The sequence below is a fragment of the Ambystoma mexicanum genome, chromosome 3p (assembly GCF_040938575.1).
Source record: "Ambystoma mexicanum isolate Mex_15411 chromosome 3p, UKY_AmexF1_1, whole genome shotgun sequence".
NCBI lineage: Eukaryota > Metazoa > Chordata > Amphibia > Caudata > Ambystomatidae > Ambystoma > Ambystoma mexicanum.
In genome coordinates this window covers 30,328,877-30,351,433 of record NC_090925.1, presented here as the reverse complement: position 1 = coordinate 30,351,433, position 22,557 = coordinate 30,328,877, and the positions used below count along the sequence as shown (strand labels likewise).

Sequence of the window (22,557 nt, the reverse complement as noted above, 5' to 3'; positions counted from 1 at the left end):
TGGTAAAGGCAAGGGGAAGGGTAGGACGTTGCCATACATGGACATAAAGCTGTTAAGGGCGCATCTAATGTCATCAACAATGGAGAAAATATGGGGTGGGGAGTTTGGTGACGTTTAAGCTGATTCATAGAGAAGTGAGGTCAGAAGAAGGGTCCAAGGAGGAGGAAAAGGAGCTGGCATCATGGCCTAGGGTACCGGGCATTATTGAGAACTAGACATCGGAATTTATTATATATGCCAGTGTATATTGTGAGAAGTATCCAGAGAGGAGTGTAGCACTGTTTAAGTATATGTATGTCAATAGAAAGGCTTTTGTGAGTTGTGGGGGGTTTGCATGGGTGAAATGCGACAAGGAATTTCGGGCAAGGATGGGAGAGGATCAGAGTGCAGTGCGGGGATTGAAATGGATTTTGGTTGCAATGGGTGGCACCAACGTGCCCGGCTCCAACAGTGCATGAGGCGATGGGCCTGCATGTGCCTTACAGGTCCTTTCCTAGTCACCCCGCACCGGACAGGGTGGGGGCAGGAGGCAGCTACAGACAGAATGGCTTTCAATTAGGAGTATTGTTCCAGTGTGATTTGTAATTCCCGGCATGAGAGCAGCAGTTGCGTGGGACGGCACCGTTTTACTCAATATTTCACGGCAGGAGATAGGGATAGGGGATGGGTGTGTGTAGAGGGATCGTGGAAAAATGCCAATACCCAGTTGACATACAAATACTCCAGTTGTGGTTTGCCGGGGAGTGGCCACTGCGGTGGAAAGAAGGGGGCAGGAGCATTGCCTTTTTGGAGTTCATTCCACTGGTGGTGGCGTTGGCATTGTGGGGCAACGAACTGGAGATTAAAAAAGTGAATTTCAATGTGGGCAATACCGCTGTAGTTGATGTTGGGAACAGACAGTCTGCCAGGGATCAGAGGGTGCCTAGACTGTTGAGAGAGTTTGTGCTGTAGTGCCTTCTGCATAATATTTTGTTTAAAGCTAGGCATGTCCCAGGGAAGGATAACGGCATTGCCGATGCTTTGTCTCGTTTTCAGTAGCAGAGGTCCTGTGGGTTGGTACCGAAAGTGAATCAAGAAGGGCAGCAGATCCCAAAGGACTGGGGAAGCGGCCGGTAGATCGAGAACTCAGCATTAGGTGGAGAAATCTTAGGCTTCAAGTTACGATAGGATATGGCATTTATAACGCGCTGGTGTTTCCAGAGCGACTTACTGGAGAACATGGTAGGAATTTGTAAAAGGGGGGCTTGCAGCTGCACTGGGGGACGGGACGCGAGGGAAAAAAAGGAGGGAGGACATGCTGAATTACAACATGAACGTGATTGATAAAGGATTGTCAAGGGTAACCATAGTGGGGAAACTGTCAGGAATTGCTTTTTATGGAAAATGGTTTGGGGTTTTTGAGCCAAGTGAGGGTGAAATGGCGAAAAGGATGCTTGAGGGTTGTGCTAGGGAGAGGGGGAGAAGGGTCTTAGAAGAAAGGCAGTGACAGCAGAGTTACTAGGGAGATTATGTGGGGTGCTGAAAGTGGTCTGTTGGTTGTCATCGGAAGGAGGGATGTTCAAGGCATGTTTTACATGGTTGTTTTCTGGTGCTTTTAGGATATCTGGGTGGCGGGAGCAAACAGGGGGTTTAAGGTGGGAAGATATGCATCCGTCAGACAACAGTTTAGTGAATAGGATTAAGAAGTCAAAAAGGGACCCGCAGGTAAATGGGTTCTGGGTTCAACTAGAGAGGGGGGGCAGATTTGTGTTCGGTAATAGCTGGGCAATTTTAGCAGGAGCAGTGTGGACACAGTGAAGGTACGTTATTTACGCAAAAGAATAGGGTGGTTGTAACGGAGGGGCAGGTTTTGGGGGTAAGGAGGAAGCATTGTCAGCATCGTTTGAAGACGGGAAAGCATTTGGTACTCACTCATTTAGAATAGGAGCAGCATTGGAGGTGAAGAAACTGGGGATGAGTGAACGGGACACTAAGAGATTGGGGTGCTGAAAATCAGGGAAGTGTAAGGCTCACGTTAAAGACCTGGGAGAATGTGTGGGAAACACGGCGTAGGTCTCACAATTCTTCACAGATGCGGCACAAGGAATTGGAGACGTTCCTCAGATTTAGATCTGCGGCCACTCCCTGGTGAAATCGGCAGGGAAAGAAGCTAGGAAGAGGGTGTTTGGGATGCAGTTGGGTTGCAGTTACTATGATGTGCGGCTAAGGTGGTCGGGGTTGGGAGGCTTAAAGGTGGGACCAATTATTACCCATGTTTGCGTGGCTCCGGAGGGATAATGGAGTGCCGGCGGCAGTATTTATGCATGCGGGGGAGAATGATCTCATGAAGGAGCTGGGGGAAGAACTACAAAGTGACTTTATGTTTTTGAGAACAGAGTGGCTGGGGTTACGTTATATTTAACAGAGTGGTTGCCTAGGAGAGTGTGGAGAGAGGCTCTTAGAGAAGGAGCAGTAGAGAAAACAAGGGAGAAGATTGATATGGAAATTCTGCACAGTTTGGGGAGTGCGCGTGCCATTGCTGAAGCATCCCGAGATCGGATATGAGGTGTTTGAGATGTTTAGAAAGGACAGCGTTCACCTGACCATGTTGGGGAACGAATATTACATGTTGGACATTAGGATGGTCGCAGAGCAAGTATTGAAGTTGAGTTGGAAGTGAAGTGTGAGGGCTGGGGCAGAAAGAACACCTTTTTTCTGGATGCAAGGGACACAGTCCTTTGGAGGAGGGTTGGGGGAAGGCGACAGGGTTATTAGTGCAGTAAAGGAGGGGTTAGAGCTGTTTAGATGGACAGGCTAGCCCAGGGGGCTGGGGGTACAAGAAGGGTCAAGACGTATGGAAGAAGGACAGGCGTTGGCTTAGGGAACATGGTGGGAAGGATGGTGAGTGGAGTTCTAGGGTGAAGGCAGGGTTCAGGGGGAGGGGGCCTAATTCATTGTTTTGTTACATCTGTTAATGGTTTGTCGTCTGTAAAGCCAAGGAACCTGGCCAGCACGGTTTGTAAGCTACGGCCGGTCACATTAAAGCGGCCTTTCCCACTATAAGCGAGGCTGGTATTTTTTGTGCAGTCTAGCCCAAAAGCATTCAATGAGGGAATGAAAAGTGAAGACCAACTGACTAACACCACGAAAGACTGGATGAAAATAAAGTCCGCTCTGGTGCTGGTCGCGAGGATAGGTCTGAACAGGGGAAGGTCGGTGCAGGATACGAGGCCGCAAGAGACTGGTGAAGAAAGACTTTGCCAAGAGATGGAGCAGGTTGCTGAAGTGAGAGCAGCAAAGGCAGCAGCATTGCGACTGCCATAGACAGAGACTGTCTCATTCTTGGGTACAGACTCCCCGCTGTGTTTAAATAAAAACTTCATATTACTTAACAACACTGGTCCATCTTTATGCCGATTAGATGGTCACAACACATAATAGTGACTTTGTATTATGAGTCAGTAATGCTGCATAGAATCACTTGTGTACAGGCGCATTATAAATGTCATATCATATCATTTCAAAGGCCTTGATGTCATAATACATCATGTAAATGTCACCAGAACCCTGGCGTGGCATTATTTCCTAAAGAGCGGGTGTTAATCATCGTGTGTTTGTTATGTTACATGCTCAACAATCTGTGGTCTTCGTTGTGGTTGAAATCATAAAGTCAAGAATTTCTTCTGAAAATTCCAGTGATATTATCGCTGTAAATAACATTGAGGGAGACTCGATATTTTTTTTTAAAGGCTCTATCCAACACTTTCCCCAAATATTCTAGGACTGAGTTTTTTCATATAATTGTCCCAGTCCTAAAATATGTTGGGGAGGATGTTTAGTGCCTTTAAAAAAATATTGAGACGCCCTTGATCTTTTCTCCAACGATAATATCACATATAACCAAATAAACAGCCTAATATGACGCCAAAAATAAACAAACTTAATTAGTTTCCATCATTCACAAGTGCACATTGACTTTTTGAAGCAAGCTAGTATTGCAGTTCTGTCTAGATATGACACAATGCTAATGTCCACAAGCTGTGATTGACAGAAGTGCCAGCCAGCCACAGCATCGCTCAAACTGGAAGTTGCAGTTTCAGCAAGTTTTTGAATGGGAGAATAATTATTGAAAGAGAGCAAATGAACACGCTGGCCCTCTTTGCACGTTTGGCGATTGATCAGCTGAAATTACCTCAAAAGCCATTTACCCTCCTCGCCCTCACCCCGTCTGGTGGAATTACCACTGGATTGCGAGTACGGGAACGGCTGGTCTAGAGTCCGCTTTTGGAGTCCATTGGGCTCCTTTGTGATTTTGGAGGATTTACCGCGAGGGGTATTTCCGCTGCGATACATCTTCCAATATTTGGAGGTAAAGTGGAGGGTTTACCTCCACTGACGTGGTGCAAGGAAATGTCCTCTTCACATCGCCAGTATTTGGCGGTACGATGAAGCTGGCTGTAATTCTGTTACTACCAAAAAAAACAGACAGTAACGGTTTTACTGACAAAACTTTACCGCACCGCTGAACTCATAATGAGGCCCTATGTATACCGCAGTAAAAGAAGCAAAAACTATACATATATTGTTTCAGTAGCGGGGTTGATGGGGGAGCGGGGTTTAGGGGAAAGATAGAATCTCAGGATCTACAACCAAAAGGCTAGCTAGCCCCGAGTCCCGACAGTCCCAGCTTTAGTATAGCCCCAGACTTTTTCCAGACCTAGCAACACCCCTGCGTGGAGGGCAATCTGCATGGTGAGCATGCAGGCCACATGCTCTGTTGTGAGTAAATGCTGCACGGGAGAGGGTTGCGCCTCTGTAACCAGGCTGTGGCAGACTTCCCATTGCTTAACCCCTTAACTGCTAAGCGTTAATCAAGTCTATGCAAAAAGGGCAAGCATGCTCTTTAAAATGATGCAAATGGTGTCTTTTGCATGAATTGTGAAAAAAAATTCACTGGTATGATATCAGTCCATGAAAGATGGTACATGAAAGCACAGCCGTGCCGCACACGCACCTTCACAGTCACGCACACTCCACCTGATCACTAGCTTAAAACGGTTTCTTCTGGGTCCAGAAAGTCTACTTTGATCCAATCAAGCTCACAGACATGACACTGGCCCACCTGCAGCGGAAGGCATGCCCACCTGGTGGGTTCACACGCATGTTGCTCCCTGCCATGCCCAGGGCTTTAAGTGTGCCAGGGCTAGCCGGACTCAGATTGGGCAGTCTCCAAATATGGTTCCTGAGCCATTGCTCTGCCAGGGTTCTCCGAACTAACCTCCCTTACCAAATGCCTTTAAAAATATGAGTGTCAATACTGCTCTTTGGCAATGGATGTCCCCTCCAGCAACGTTTAGAAATCACAACATCAGTTAAAGAAACATGAAATGCGATACTTTTCAAAAAGGAAATTATAAGAGAATGCATTGATTTTTGCCACATATTGCATTAAAATATGATCATTAGAATGTCTTTCATTATGCATGGATAATTATTTTTTTCCTGAAGAACTGTGTGATTGCATGGTGTGCAGAGACCCCTTTGGGTTTGATGTTCTGTTGAATATTGGAATATATTTTTCTTGCGCACTGTTTAACCCAGAACGTGTACTCTTTCATCTCACATACGTAAACGTGGTTGGCTCTGTGTGTGACCCCATTAATCACCGAGGCCGCCCCTTTTAAAAAGAGTTATTGGCTACTTGGGATTGGATGCTGCGGGAAACCCTTTTTAGGCCCCGCCCAGAAAGATTCCATCGGGACGCATTCGACCCTTTCGCGATTTCTTACCCCACATAAAGCATTGCCGGTGCCCATGTGTGACCCTCTTCCCACCCCACGGCACAGACAGACGTGGCTGTACACGTGTAAGAAGCCCCAGCCCCCCCCTCCCCCCGTGGCTGTCAAATGTTCAGAGGGTACCTTTTCATTTGCAGGAGGTGGGTCACGTAGGGGTCAGGCTCCGGGGGTCTAGGCGCCTTGAAGCAGCAGCGCATTCTCTTCCAGAAGTTTGGGGCCATCACGCGGGGTCACCGGCGTATAGGGGGACCAAGAGTCAGGGCAGCCCCGGAGCTCTCTGGCGCCGGAGGTCCTGAAGTGTAAAAATTGCAGCAAGGGGCATCCCTCTCACAGCCCACCCTTTCCAGGAGGCCGGCGGGTCCATGCACGCACGGCGCTGCTCAGGTCCCCGGAAGATGCAGTCTGCCCGTGGATACCAGAGACGCCACAACAGTGCAGGCGACGAGCCGGCAGCACCGTGCACCACACACAGCCACGCCCACACTGACGTGGCTGGAGGCTCCGCTGGGCCCTCACACATACACGTGCAGGAGGTGAGGGTTGCGGTGTGATGTTCGCATGGGTGGGCGTGGCTCCGGGGCTGCAGCCATGTACCCATCACAATGACAGGCAACTGCCTTTAAAGCCAAGATCTCTGCTCGACCATTTTTAAGATGAGTAAAGAGGATGTGTTGGGATGTATGGCCAAGGAGCACTAACCCACCACATACTAGTCCGGGTGTGTGGTTTCTGCACGTGAAGTCACCGCATGAGGTCAAAGCTTGGCCATACAGTCTGAGATGGCAGCAGATGAAAGGGGCTCCCTTTACACTGTTTGCACTGAGGGACTGCTAAGGGGAAATGGGAAATGCAATATAACGTATTATCAGGCAGCGCTGCTGTACAGGAAGAGGGGGGGGCGCCTGCCACAAGGAGGAAACCCAGAGTGAGTGTGAACGGTGCACACTGCGGTGTTGGCTCCATGTAAAGCAGAGGCAGCAACATTTCATCCGACTTCGGCTGAGTTGCCTAAAGCGTGAGGATTCTTGTGACGCACAGGGCCGGGCTATCCTAATGCAATGAGTCTGGCACCACCTTTTCCAAGGATTGTGGTGCGTAGTGTAACCACGGGCCAGGCCCAGAGAGGGCATGCTGCACCACACACAGAAAGACACGCGCACTCGTTCGCTGTCACTCAGAATGGTCCCACTTGGCGACCCGTGATTCTTTTATTCTTACAGTCGCTCAGGGCTTTAAGTGGGCCGTGGTGGGACACATTATCCTGCCACGGCTGCAGCCGTGACGGGAGGTGTGCCCGCCATTTTCAAGTCAGGGAAGCTGTTATGTTATGTTATGTTAAAGGATATTTATACCGTGCACTGTCGCCACTTGCGCTCTGGCGGATCTGAAAAGGGAAGAGGGTGGGATGGGTTAGTAAGGTTGAGCGGGAAAAAGAGCAAGAGAGCTGTGATGTGCTGTTGGCAGCCACAGTTCGGTTAACACCGTTCGCTGATCTTGGGTGAGCTTTTCGGTTGGTAGCAGTCATGTATTGTTGTGCGAGGCTATGTGGTTAAGTTTTGTTGTTGCGATGTAGTTAAGTGTGTGCGGTTTGGAGTGCTTTGGGGGTGGGGTTGTGTTTGTGTAGAGTGTGAGAGTTGTATGCAGATGGGATTGTTTAGTGGAGTTGGTTAGTGGCATTGCTATTTAGAAGTGACGCCTGCTAATCTTCACAATCCTGTCTAGATGTGACGCAATGGTAATCTTTATAATTCTATCTAGATTTGATGCAAGTTGAAATTCACAATTCTGCTTAGATGTGACGCGAGCTGATCTTCACAATTCTACCTGGATGTGACGCAATGTTGATCTTCACAAGCGGCGACTGACAGAAGTGGCAGTCAGCCACAGAGTCTCTCAAACTGGAAGTTGCAGTTTCAGCAACGCTGTGGCTGTGGCTGGCACTCCTCTCAAGCAAGGGGTCATGATAGGAAGTTACAGTCCCTTTGTTTCCTCACCCCCTCCCCAGGTCACAGAGCAGATTAGATCATGGAGCCCACATGTTCGGCGAGGTTCAAAGATGCCTCAGGCTCAGTGATCTAGTCTGCTTTGCAGTGCACAGGTCAGCGAGCCCGAGGCGTCTTTGACCGTTGGCAAATTCTCATAAAAGATTACTTGGATTGTGTACTTTTCAAGCCATCTTTGATAAACATACAAATATGTTACATATTTCTATGTTTGTAAAAGATGGCTTGAAAAGTACACACACCATAGTAAGGTACGCACACACATATATAAATGCTTAAATCCTTTTATAGATTTGTTTGTGTACTCTACTATGGTTTGTGTACTTTTTAGGCCACACCCATCATGGAAGCCATGCCCCCAAATGAGGGCCTCCTCAATTTCTTACCCCACTTAAAGCACTGCAGTCGCAACATGACGTATCGCGGCATGACGCCAATGTGTCTCACTTGCTCTACATCACATCCCTCCTCAACTTGGATGATAAGACAAACAAAACGTTAAGCACACCGTTTTCCGATCATTTCCGTGCAGGACGAAACCACTGAGCTTCGTAGATGGCTGCGGCCTCTCTCTCCGCTAATACCACGACCTTCTTTCACAGGGCACCTCACGGGGGTCGTTCTGGACCTCTGCCTGTTTCTGACAGGGGCTTAAGGAGGGCTGGACAGGACTCCTAGGATTGTCCATAGATTCACAGTGTCCATTTCCTTTCCCTCTCATGGGGTCTCCGGAGAACTCTCTCACCCTGGTGCGGATGTTGGCAAGGGAGCTTCCTTCCACATGATGGAAGGCCCTTTCCGAAAGTGCAATGAATTTCTCGTCACTGTCTCTTGCTCTCTCTTGGCTGTCACCATACCATGATCAGTGCTAGTTATCGTCCAGGGTTGGGGTTCATATGACAGGCCCATCTTCTTCAGCGGGAACCTGTTCTTCACTAGCACGGTGTCTCCTGGGGCCAAATAGAGAGTGAGTGTGAGACTGTACATACGCACACTTTGCCTTCAACCTTTGTTCCAGGTCGGATTCAGTCTACATTACCTAGCGAAACTGTTACCAAACATGCAGAGACACCTCATTTTAACTACACTACACTTCCTGTTCCCGGTTTCACCGAACAACTACAGTATGTGTACCAACGAAGATCACGAATTACATCGAACATTCAGGAACGCTGTACTTGAAACATCTGTCGAACAAACTGTTAACAACAGCAATGTAAGTTCGATAAGCCTCGCCAGAAATGCGATGCTTGAAGTTTTTGAAACCTTATTAACTTCAATAGTGGACCGATGTGTAAGATTAGAAAACAAATTAGACATACAATTTGTACTTCTTCATAAAAGCATAAACCGTCACAGACATTTTTTTAAAAGACCAAAACACAAACACAGATAGTATTGAAAGTATTGTGTGTCATGCCCTGGGTCTCATGTATGAAAGAGCTGGTTGTGCAAACGGTGGCAAAACAACTGGTTGTAATATTAACTACTTAGAGTAAAAATCTCCCCCCACTTTAAAAACTGCATCAGATCTGCTGATCATAAACATGGTAACCACTGATAGTACAGTAACCAGTCACAAGAATGCAATCTTAGGGGAGAGACATTATCGCAGGCTGTCATGTATGGGCAATTAATTAAAAGATGTACTAGGAGCCCCTGTATGATTGTGGAGGATTCTAAACACCTAGAAATAGTTGAAAATGCTCAGTCTACCAGTACACTTCTACTAAACAAACTAACAACACATAGCACATCTAAAATGCAGCCTCAGAACATAGTGCAACAGTTGTGTACAGGTGATCTGATCCCCTCATCCCTAGACGCCTCAAGCAGTGTGAAAATGACGCGTCTGGTATGCGATATAGTTAGTTATATGGCTGATGACACTGCAAACACTAATCTACTGGGGTTACAGGGCAGTGTACCTGGCAATACTAACTTGCGTAGACGTCGGAAGCAAGGGACAACACAAGGGGTGGAAGTACTGTGTGCTGAATGATGTCCAGTGCCCGTTTGTGGGTATCACTGATCTGACGAACAAAGCAGCGAATACGAAGATTAACCGAGAGACCACCGCAACACAGACCAGTGACCCCGGCCAAGCTGTAGCACTTGTGCAAGCTCCTTCGAATAGCAGCAGGCCGAGTCAGCAAGCTAATGATGAACAAATGAAATGTGCAACTAGAAATTTAGCACTACAACTGCAATACATATTCACAGAAGTCCTTCACCCACCATTGAATCGTTCATTTGTTCCACAAGTACTTCATAATGTGCTCCCATCACAGGGTATAACAACCGCCGACATGAACATTGAAGACAAGGGGGACACACTACTAAAGTCTCCTCTAATGTATAGTTCACTCTAGATAGCGCCCTCGACTATATCACCCAATAGGAAAGCGATCTTTATAGACTTGATTTTGGTGGTAGGATTGTTCCCATCACGCCGACTAAAAGCAGACCTGCAGCGCAACACCCCAAGACAACGCTGGATAGCTTCACTAACGGCAGTCCAAATGTAGGCCATGATACTGGGAATTGCATTGAAAAGAGGGGTGATTCAGAACGACGTAAACCAAGGCGATTACTAGTTTAAATGAACATACTGCTAGTGATGATGGCTATTGGCAATGGTTACCGAACACCTTTAAACCAAATGTTTGCAAATCTACCTCGCTGACGACATATGCTAATGTCATGGAATATTAGGGATGTCAACCACTTGACCACAGATGATGGGCTCCTAAAGTATATAGACCTTTATGCTGTGGTCATCCTCCAGGAAACCTGGATAACAGAAACATGCAAATGTGACGGCAGAAATAATACACAGATACTAGCCGTAAAGGGTCCAGTTGGACACCGGAGGGTGGGCTCTTGAGATCGACCCAACACCCATGGCGCATAATAGGAACTTTGATTGCGACGCCAGCGGTTCAGGCGGTCAAAATAACCCATGACACTTTAGGTGTCAAAGCCATGGTTGTCATAAATATCTATAATTCACCTAACCCTGTGTTGTATATGCAATACATTGCCACAGTAGAAAACACTACTGAAGTCTTTGCTTGCAATATACAGATCTGGAAAGCATGAGATTTCAAAGCTAAAATGAGTTCCCATGTGACAGACACTTCTGTCCTACATGAATCTGCTCCAGCCATCTCTTTCCAACAAAGCAAGCATGGAAAAGCTTGGGGGTGAAGTGTTATACCACCATGATTTCAGTATGCTGAATGGGTTACTCCTCTGATGATGCTGATAGAGGATATACGCGGCTAGGTGGTCTGAGTGTGTTGGCAATTCACTAGGTGTTTGTAAATCGGGCTGCCCATGAACTAGTGGATATGTCAATCTTTACCCAAGAGGAGAGCGATCACCTACTGTTATGTGGGTTGCTAAACTCCAACAAAAGCAGTTGTGATTTTGATATGAATGGTTACATCTATGTAAATGCTGGAGCCAACCGTATTCGGTGGAGTCCCACTAACCTGGCCAATGCGAAAGTCTCAGCAGAAACTGTAGTTTAAAATACACACTATCATAACTGTACCTTGAGCGATGGTCTCTCATCTAGTGATGCTAAATATCGAAATCAATATGAACATAGAATACAAACAGAAAAAAAAGGCCTACGGAAACAAATATCGGACACATTAGCAGGCAATAATGGTGCACGATGTGATATAGAAATCACAAATCAGATAAAAGATCTGAAAATAGGCTACCATCGTTGGTTACGAGTCCATCAGACAGAGCGTGAAACTGAGCGTTGGCAACAGATTGTGTTCTATGCTAGAACAGGCAATAACACTGGTATTTGGAGGGAGGTAGTGAGTGTAAAGCTTCAATAGGCGATGCAGTGAAGATTATCGAGCCACTAAACCCCTCCAGGACAGCTGGCCTTGATGGGTCATGTAAAGCATTAATTCCTCACCTGTGATCTGGAACAATGCATTGCGCCTCCTTTTTGTAAACAGGAAAATATGGCAAACTACCTATAACCTGTACAGAGTGTAATATATCACCCATCTACAAAAAGGGATGCTGGAAAGATCCGGGTAACTACTGCATGCTAGCCATGCTTGATATTCCAGCTAAAATCCTTGCAAGGGTACAGCTTGATGAATTGAAAGAGTGGATCCCAATATAAAACCATCTTACCTTCAAACCAAACTGGCTTTAGGCAGAAAGTGCTACTGTACACAACATCCGCACACTGGTCACAGCGGTAGAATATGCATGGCAGCCGCCTCATCTAACTGTCTATGCTGCAAATATTGATTTCAGTGCAGCATTCGATACAGTAATGCGGAACCGTTTAGGGAGAAAACGGACAGCTTGGAATATCCCAGCTGGACCCTTAAGGTTGATCTTGCCCCTTTACCAGAACACTAGTCTTAGAATGCGTTTGGATGGTCAGGGTAGCCTGTCCAACGCATTCAACACTTAGAGGGGAGTCAAGCAGGGATGTAGCCTAGTTTGTACACTTTCCAATCTGTATCTAGCTAATCATTTTCAAGCTTTATGTGTTCCGGAAGCCTGTCCTGTTTAGTTTGGAGCTTTAATGGTGGGTGGGTTAGGATATGCTGACGATTTGCTTCTATTAGATCACACACTAAGGGGACTCCGGCGTATGCGTGATGCATTAGGAAACTATGCAAGTATGAATGGGCTGAACATAAACATCAGCAAAACAAAAGTAATGGTATTTTGCCAAGCTAAGCGTGCTTACCCTAAATGCATATGGAAGATCAATCAGGAACCCATTGAAATGGTGAGCCGCTACAAATATCTAGGACTGCTTATAGATGATAAACTCACTTGGAACCCCCACTGGGAATCAGACATGTTTAACTGCATGAGGGGTGCATATACTAGAAGTACCGTCATTGGCAGACAAGATGGCTGGCCCATCAGAACGACACTGATGTTGTACGTTTCCAAAAGTGTTCAGTGTATGCTCTATGGAGTGGAAACATGGGGTACGAATGACTTACTACGCCTGAGGAAACTGGAAGCAAACATTTTAAGGTTGCTGTTTAGGATGCCGCGAAATCTGCCTGCGGAGGATCTGCGATTGGACTTTGAGCAAAAAAGCATTCTTGTCTATGGCTATGTGCTACGCGAAATTAAGAAGTCTTAAAAATAGCACAATTATAGTTGATTGTATTTAATGCATTCTTGAGACTAGACAACTTTGAACAATTTGGCACCTTGGGCAGACTGTTGGCCAGGTATATGGCCTGGGAATCTGGGTTTGCACAACCTGAAAAGGGAAATCAGCTATTGGCAAAACAGAAAATGGCTGACATATAGACTAAATCCATATAGTAGTGAAACAGATATCATTCGGCTAGCAACTAATCACACACCCTAACAGTTCTAGAGAACATCAATATCTATTATTAAAATTCAATGTTTCCAGTCTGCTTGAGGTTTGTGGTCCCACAATTGGGCTGTGTAGAGAAGACAGAATATGTCGTGTATGTGGTCGCCCTGAGTCCACACAGCATATCCTATTTCACTGTGAAAGTTTAAATGGAATACAGAAAAACTACTGTAAATTATTTGATAACATGTGTAAATTGTGATGAAATGATAAGTAAATGGGACATGCTAATGGACGGAAATAATATGAATTATATATACCATATGGTCAAGTTTTATATGCGATGTGTAGAAATTCTGGATTAATTATCACAAGGATTGCTTTAACCTATGATCGTTTTATTATGTATTGGAATGCATTGACAGTGTTTGAGAGTTTTAATATATGTTGCTATGACTGTATATACAAACCTATTTGGCTATGAGCATATTATAATCAAATAAATAAAATGAATTAGAAGGTTGGATAAACGCCTCACTATCCCTGCACTCACATGGATTTCCCTGTATAAAATAAACTAAAGAAAACACTCTAACAAAGGATATCTTTCCCTCACAATTATCCATACAATAAATACATGAGGAAATTCATGGCAGATCAACACAATAATGGTAGACTTTGTAATGTAACCACAGTCTCTCCTTATAACCTGGGCACATTCCCCTTCCCCATATTTAAGCAGGAGTCTTCTTCACAGTTCAAGAAAAGAAAATGAGCAAATCCTGGTTCCCAACACAGTTCTTTGTAACTTCAGCTTGCCAACAGAAAGTTCCAACACTCAAGTGATTCAACAAAAGAAACAGAAGGCTCATCCTCTTCCTTAAACAAGTGTACGATTTATCCTCCTTAGATAAAGGACAGTTTCTCAGTTCATCAATAGCAACAATAATTGTCTTGGTCAGGATGACTTGCCACAACTGATAAGTTCTAAGGAAATACCACTTCTTTGTTTCAGCTTTATACAGTTCTCCCTTCAACAGCACCAGCCACATAAAGTTTCTCTGTCATGACCACTTTATAGCACTTAATCAACTTCTACCTTCTGTACTGCCATCCCAGGCCTACTTCCTCAGTTCACACCTGTTTTACTCTCATGCCAGGCCGACTCCTCCAATGGATTGCCATCCGGGTATACTCCCCTGCCTGAACAGAATTTCACAACAAGTGCTTTTGTTAAGATCAACTGACAGGTTCACAACAACTGCACAGTAGTCAAAAGTTTACAGCTTCAAAACTTCTAACATTTCTTCAGGGAAACCAAGATTCACATTGGTGCTCTTTATTACTCTTCTGTAAATAATGCTCCTTTCCTCTGAATATCCCTTTCCAGAAGAGCAGCCTTTTTACCACTCTTGTTTCCCCACTGCACAGGTAACCAAATACTGTCAAGGATAGGGTCTTATTATGCTTCTCCCTTGGCTTTGGCAAAGTGAGTTTATACCAGCCTTTACCATATGTTGTATAAATCATGGGCAACAGGTTTCACAATTTATGAGCATTTCATTAGCCCCCGTCTGCCGTTGGCAATATCTGATGGATTGTATTTGCCTAGATTTTAATCTCTCTTGGCTTGGGCAATGCTTGTAGGCATTAGTTCTTAAAAAATAACACCCTGTCAGGTTGCTGGGTAATTCGCAAACTCACACTTTTAAAGTTACAGTCATTTGGTTTTGTTACATGCTGCTTTTCAATAGTTCGGTATTCCAAATCATTTTAAGAGCCATAGATGGTGAGATAAGAACTGCTATGGTCGTGCCAAACTGGGTTAGTATCCAAAGAAAGAGTCACTTGTTTTTTGTAATAAATGGTTTATAGATTTATTTGAGTATATTTCCAATGTAATTCATCTCAGTACAAAGTATGGGTTTAAAATTGTCCTTGATTTCCTGGTCCACTTTGAGATCCACTTTCACTCATATGCAAGTGCTGCTTAATTGCTGAACGCCTGCCTTGAACACACGAGCGGGTGCGGGGCGCTCCGGGGTCACTACCAACTTGTGAACTTACCGGGTAAGGCTTGTGCTTCCGATACCCTTGCCGCACGCAGAAAGGACTTCTGCTTCTGTGGCTCCTTGCGACCCGACAAACTGCCTCTCTTAGTCTGCCATCACGTGCACCACCTGCAACTGGATCTCCTTTTGCTCCTGAGGCCCTTTGGTGCACGCTAAATACCGGAGACTGCCTCCTGGGAAGGAAAGCTTCCCTCACTTTGGCTTCCCACTGTGCAGCCTCCGCATTACAGCTCTCCAGAGTGAAAGTTTCCTTCTTGCATGCTTCCTGCTGTGCATCCTCTGCACTTCTGGTTACGGGAGACGCACCCTCTCAGGGCAAGCAGCTGATATCTGTCAACAGTGGTCCCGCCGTCTTTGCTCTCCTCCAGCTTCTGCCTGGGCTGTGTGATGAATCCTATGGATCCCTCACTAAACCCCTGCCGAAAGTCTCCTCCCAGATGGCCAAGGAAAGGCAGATGCTTCCTGATCCTGACCTTGGGGGTGGTGTACTTCGGGAGTATCACCTGGGAGGAGTCTGGGCCCAGGGTAGCGAGAAGATCCCATGGGATGAGATGCGATATTTGTCCTTTAAAATGGAGAAGCTTTTAAAGTTGCTAAAGCCTATTGTCATTATGAAATATCTGAACCACAAATAAAATATGTGGCTATGGGCACAAACAAGATAGAGTCTGAACAATCCCTAAGAATAGTAAGACCATTTAAGGCACTTCAGGATAAAAATCCTCCTTACTCCCAAAGGTATGATGGAAGTGAATATAAAAATGTTGCCTTAAATAAACTTTCTTTCTCTGTAACAATGAAATCTAATGGCTTAAATAACTTTCAGGGAAATAAATGTACCCCTAAAAACAAGAAGTTTCCAAAAAGAACTGATTGTGTAGTTAGGGACTCAAAATCCCTAAAAATCCCATAATCAAATAAATTCTGGTCGGAGGGCTGAAGAGACTTTTCGTAGTAGAAGTCAGACCATTAAGCCCGATAGCCCAAACCTGAGGGAAGCTGAAAGGCTTAAAAGATCCAGCCAGGTACAGGCAATTAGAAGGCGCTGGAACTGTGGCTGGAGTGTATGCAGTAGTAGCAGAAGCAGAAGGAAGAAGGCACAGTGTTGGCAGTCCAGGCAGAAGTGTGAGAATAAAAGTTATGCCGGGACTATGATGCAGAAGATTTCTCCTGCTTGTCCTGTTTCAACAAACTGATGTGTAGAGGCTGTGCAGTGGAAGGCGTGCAGGAAGTCTGCCTTTCCCCATGTGAGCATAATTGCAGAGATTGCGCATCAGGAAGCGCATCGTAGACCGTGGCGAGAAGTTGATGTGAAGACACGGGTCTCGGGAGAGAGAGGGGTGCCTTAATTGAGTGGCCAGACCGGAGATGCCTTCACCGAGGAAGGGTGTTGGTCCCAAGGAAAGCCAGAAGTTGTAGAAGTTGTGTAGAACACGGAGAAAGGAACCCAGAAGCCGGGGAGTTGAACCAGGCATTCCGATTCCTTGAGCGAGCACTCAAAGCAAGAGTATCCAGCTAAATAATCACTTGCATATGTGTAGAAGTGATGCAAAGTTAATAGTTGAATCTTTAACAAATAAAAACTTGAATTGTAGCACTCGTGTGTGATCGGATACTCTCTCTTTCATTCGCGTGAAGAGCAAACGCTGTGATAATAAATTGTTGAACTTAAAATCTTGCAAGGTACATAAATAAGTAGTTGTGTGTACCTAATTACAAATCTAGGAGGAAGAGTGACCTCTACATCTTTATTAACACAGTTAACAATTGCTAAAAAAAAAGAGAATTCAAGTGTTTAAACATTATTTTAAGTTAGTGAGAGCAAGGATTGCCCAAGCCAAGAGTGTATAAGGTATTTCCCCAAATGAGACTAAAACCAGCCTTTCTCAAAGCCAAAGAACAATATAAACAGTACTGTGCACCAAATAGCATCTCACATTTCCTAAGATACAAGTGCGCAAGCATTACCTGAAGCCAAGAGAGTGGAGACAAAGCCTCTGGGTAATCATTCTGGCTAACAGTAGGCAGAGGGATAAAGGCAAGGTTGGGAGAGGGAAACTAGATACTTATAATCATTCTTTGAAGCTGATACAACCTACATTGCCAAAGATAATAGGAAGAAGAGAGAAGTGTGTCTTAAAGGCAATTCTGGGTGCAGACAGACAAGAAAGGCAAAGAGGCTGCCCCTCAGAAAAGTAAGGTTCAGAGGAAGAGTGCCTTGACTACTTGAAGGTGTTGAAGCACCCGAAAATTACTCTTGTCATAACCAATACCTGTTTAAAGTCACAAAGTACTAAAGCTGTGTTGGTGTCACAAAGTACTAAAACTGGGTATCCATATAAATTACCAAATCCCCCCAAAACAAGTATGAAATGGCCACATTTCTTTGCCAGCTTTCTTTTTGAAATGTTGGTACATTTGTATTAAAACATAGGTTTGGAGAGGGGTAAGGGTATTAGTTAAGGTAGTGGGGTGAGTGGGATGGGTGCAGGGGGGTCTCCCCCTGCATCATTAAAGAAAGGGTAAAAAAAGCAAGTAGGAATTGTTTTTTCCGTCCAAAATAATAAGGTCATTTCTTAAATTTGGTTAATTCATGGACATCCCTGACACTGTGCTGGTGTATTTGGTTGCAGTAGATTTGAGACTTCAGTAGCACAAACAAAGGTCGAATAATATGAGGCAAAGGAGTAGGCACTCATCGTAAACTCTAGTAGAAGTAGAAGTAGAAGTGCTGTGTAGTCGTCCTGATAAAGATTCCTACTTGTAAAGGGAGACATAGTAAGCGGTAACCAAGAGCTGTGCTTTGAACTGTGGCATTTCTTCTCAGACAACTGGAAGTTGAGGCAAAGCATTGTGGCAGGGAATAACATTGATGCTATCTTGAGGAAGTGGAAAGTCTTTATTTCACCAAGAAGAAAAGCTTTTCTGTTGTTGGAACTTTACTTTAACATTGAAGAAGCTAAGAACTGAATACGGATTTCAATGTTTCCTTTTTCTTTTGCTGAACGTTGAACTGAATAACCTTAAAACCTGGGGAAGGGGAGTTCACCCAGGTTGCCAAGAGAGACTGTGAATATCTTTGTTGACTTTACTAAGAATTGCCATATATTTCCTTATGTATTTGATGTATAAGTGTGATGGCTGGACACCCTGTGTTAGAGGGTTTCCAAGTTTTGACAGGCAGGGAAATCCTCATAAGGAAAAGGATAGTGAGGCGTTTGATAATGTTTATAATTTAGAAAAATGGCATATGTTGAAAAATCATCCAGAGGTTGTCTGCCTCCTATTTCTGACCCCTCACAGCTGCTTGCACGAGTCATGCTGCTTATGCTTCTTGCATTCTCTGCTCTTCTCTATGACCTGCACCTGAGCGGGCCTTTTAAGCCTCACTGTCTCCCTCAGCAACGATGTACCTTTTTAGCCCTCTTCTTCATCACAGTACTTAGTGTAAGGAACTTATGATGGCAGCAGTAAAAACAGACAGAAGTGATCACGATTCAAGGGTGTTTATTTAAACAATGTGCAGGTTGGAAAACACCTAACCTAAACCTAAATCTAACTTGGGAGCAAGCGTTGACCATCAAAGGAAAAATAAGGCAGTCCTTGTGACGTCCTGTCAAAGTAAAAAGGCCTATACTAATAAAAGCTAATGCCAAAACTAATTATAGGAAGAGTGTGGGATAGAGGTTTCAATAAAGAAAGAAGTGTTCACAAATAATAAGCCAGGATGTGACTGCCAGGGGTCTCCCATCCCTACGTTGTCAGCACGGGACAAGGTGGGGCTCTTGAGCACAGCACATATTCGAGCTTTCCCAGCACGAGCCGACAGTTTTGTTCCAGCTATCAGGTTCTTTGATGGTTGTCTATTTTCAATAAGAAAAAGTTTCTTCCCTTTGAGGGCCCAATAGTTTCAACAAACAAACACAAAGTTCTGTTCCACGTATGGCTCTGGGTGACTGCTTCACCCCTGGGTGCCCCTCTTCTGGGCGCAGACCCCTCCCCGTCTTATTCGACGACTCAATTAAACAGTTCCTTTCTCAACACACTTTAGGTGGTGACTTTCCACCCCTGGATCTCCCTCTTGGGTCCGGACCCCTTTTCAATCGCCATCCCTCCGCTGGGTTCATTCCCATCAACACACTGTTCACTTGAAACACTTGTGTATAGGTGCTTTACAAATGCCATATCATATCATGGAACTTTAGACTGTTACACTCACAAGTCTTAACGTCTTTTCACCATGCAGGATTAATTTCCCATCGCTTCACAATCATCCATCGGTCAACGACTTACTACTGTACGGTGGATTTTATAAGACCCCCATATGATGACTTTGACCCTTCTTCTCGCCTTTACCCCAAGGCTTTCTGGTAACTGTAGCTCAATAGCGGGGTAATCGCCTAGCGTTTCTCGAGTGAACACCCACGTGGTGCTCAATTGTGCTATGCTGGCTTTCCCCTTTTCTTTTATCAACAACTCTTTGTTTATACAAAGTTCAATTAGCCGCTTGCTATTATCACACAACACAGTTCTGTTTCTTTATCGACTGTCCCCTCGGCTCACTGGCTGTGATGAACTGCTTTGCTTTCTTCTCTGTAAAGTCAAGATCGGTACCATTGGGATATGTGTCTCTCCCCGGCATGGCTGTCAGTAGAGGAGGCACCCGGGCACGGTTGATATCTGCTGCAACACACGCTGGCTATTGTTTCCGGTCTTACAATTCCTTCTCTTGAGGCTTCACGGATCCCTGTCGATAAGGGCAAGGTCACTTCTTCCCTTGGTATCCTCTCGACTCGTGCCATCTGCCTTGCTCATCGTGTGCTCTCGTGCTCCACCTTTTATCCCTGTGGAGAAGGGAAAGGGCCGCCATGTGTGTGTGATTCTGGTCAATTGCCTGATTTTGCCTGACCCTTGTATTGGGACATGTCAGGTAAACTAGATATAAAAAGGGGCCTGCTCTGACGTCTGAAATTCTGGGGTCTACTTATTGTCTGCAGTAGGCCTAGATTTATTCTATTATGTTACATACATACAAGAACATTCTGGATGTAATAGTACTAATGCAATTGAGAAATTCAGACAGAAATAGATGTCAATAATACAGCTTTTGTTTTATTTAGCTGTTGTATGCATTTCATAGTCATGCATTTGTAATTTATTGTGAATTTGTTTAAATAGTAAAAGGTACAGTGCATTAAGGGTAGTTAATTTGTAGTCTTAACCAGTCCTCAATGTAACTGAGTTGGCAACTAATTTGCAAATATTAACGTGCAAACCCTTGGTGGGTGTAGAAACGTGAGGGCCTACAAGTAAGGCTGAGGGTCCTGAAGTCGGTCATACAAGTTCAAAGTTCCCTATTATAGCATGGTGCTATATCTAAGTATTGGTAACTAGAGGGACAGCCCCCACATAATAGAATAAATCTAGGCCTACTGCAGTCAATAAGTAGACCCCAGAATTTCAGACGTCAGAGCAGACCCGTTTTTGTACCTAGTATCCTTAGCCCATAGCTCTGACGGTCTCAAGGCTGTCCCCCTAGTTACCAACATGTCAGGTAAACGGCTCTGGTGTTAGTCCATTGTCTTTCTTGTTGTGCAAAAGTGTTTGTGTCGGAAAATGGGGGAGGCAGTGTTTTGGGACATCCTACGTGGTAGGATGGGGAAAAGGTGTTCAAAGAAGGGCGATAGTGCATCTCACCCATCAGTGTCCCACTGCCCAAGGACCCCCCCATCCAAGTGATCCTCCCGCACTGGTCTACTCCAAGGAACTGGATCCAAAAGCAGTGGCCGTGTCCTGTCCACCTGGATGACAGATACCCGGGTCTAGACAGGGAGGGAATCATGGGACTTGAAGTCCTTAACGACAAAGTTAGGTTTTTGTTTTTCTCATTTCTTCTGTCTTACAATAAGCCATTACAAGAGTGGGGTTTCATGGAAAGTTGAATAAGGGGGTTACCATTCCTCCTGTCCTGCTTCCCCCCCATCATATGATCCTCCTGCAGAACACCACCCCCAGGCCCGGGATCAGAAAGGGCCTGCCTTTCCCTGGCCACATGAGAAGGGTCCCAGGCCAGGTTTCCTGGGGGAATCACAATACGTCTCTATCAGCTCCCCCAAATACAGCTGCTGAACACACAACTGTTCTGCCCCCCAAATATCTGGTGGCCACGAAACACAAGTAAAACCTATAAAATGCCCATGTCTCCTGACACATGGATAAAGGAGTTCGGGTGGAGGAATAAGGGCGCATATGATTCTGGAAGTAGGCCGTCCTGGTCATTAATGCAAGATGGAGAGAATCCAGGTGACGGGGAGGTGATCTCTATGGAGAGGTAGGTGTTAACGAATGCACTCTGCCGGCACAGGGTGACAATAGGGCCCACCACCTGGGCCGCTGAATAGAGCAAAGCATGGGGATGTTTTTCCACCTCGTCCGCCTCTCGCGGTGACCCCAACTGTACTTCCTGAGTACCCCAGTACCCCATTGCTAACATGTCCGAGTCCCGGGCTGCTGTGCAAGAATGATCATTCTGGCATGAAAGACTTACATTGAATGAAGCTCCTATTGGCTTATTGGATGGGGAATGGTGCCCTGTGATTGGCTGGGTCTTGGAGATCCTGAAGTTTGATTACTTTGGCAAATATGGGCACAGTGGAAGGTGCTTTAAAAGGGAGCTGGGCTAATCAGAGAATCGCAGAGTTGCTTGCATATGTTGCCATTAAAGTGAAGAGCAGTTGGCATTTAGATATCATTTGGCTCAGGTGCATTTGTAGGCATTTGGGGGAAAAATTAAGCATACTGAACATGCCACTTTTCTCTCGCATTGCATGACCAGGAGGATGGTCGAATCATGCATGTCCGGCTGGCCAGCCGGCCCTGAGCTGCTAGGCTGTGGCCTGGGTGGGCGGATAGTCCCTTTGCGCACTTCCACCCACTACTTCCCCCTCCCTGCCCAAAACTGATCCTCCCCCAAGGGTGTCTTTGAACTAGTTTGTTTGCTAAAATAGCATTTGTTTGCTAGAGCCCTATTGCATACCTCCTAATGGTGAGGCTATTTTTTCACCCCCTAATTAGGGCAATTGATGTGACAGAAAATGTCAGATTTGCTGCTTAGAAAGAGAGAGAAAAAAAGGCCCAGAGAGCTTGAATTAGGAAGAAGAGGCCCCTACGCCTCACTGTTGTCTGTGACTGGAGGGACAGGGGCTGCTGCTGGACTGTACCATGTGCCACCGAACTATCGTTCCCCCAGGCCAACACTTGCCAGTCCCGCCCTGCTGGAAGATACCCCTGGAAAGGTTGGTGCCAGACTGCTTACATTAGGATCACCCAGAATCCTCACGTTTGTCAGTGCCAAAAATCTAAAGGCA

At 45.4% G+C, this 22,557-nt stretch overlaps 1 protein-coding gene across 1 annotated transcript in view; it reads right to left on the bottom strand.

Annotated features, from left to right (window-relative positions):
• LOC138580096 (transient receptor potential cation channel subfamily V member 6-like) overlaps window positions 1-6,211 on the bottom strand; it is a 353,625-nt gene extending 347,414 nt beyond the window's left edge. Inside the window, exon 1 of the mRNA XM_069650375.1 lies at window positions 5,901-6,211. Coding sequence (XP_069506476.1) covers window positions 5,901-5,998 — 98 coding nt within the window. The 5' untranslated portion in view covers window positions 5,999-6,211. The remainder of the gene's footprint in view (window positions 1-5,900) is intronic.
• Between the last annotated feature and the right edge of the window lie 16,346 nt (window positions 6,212-22,557).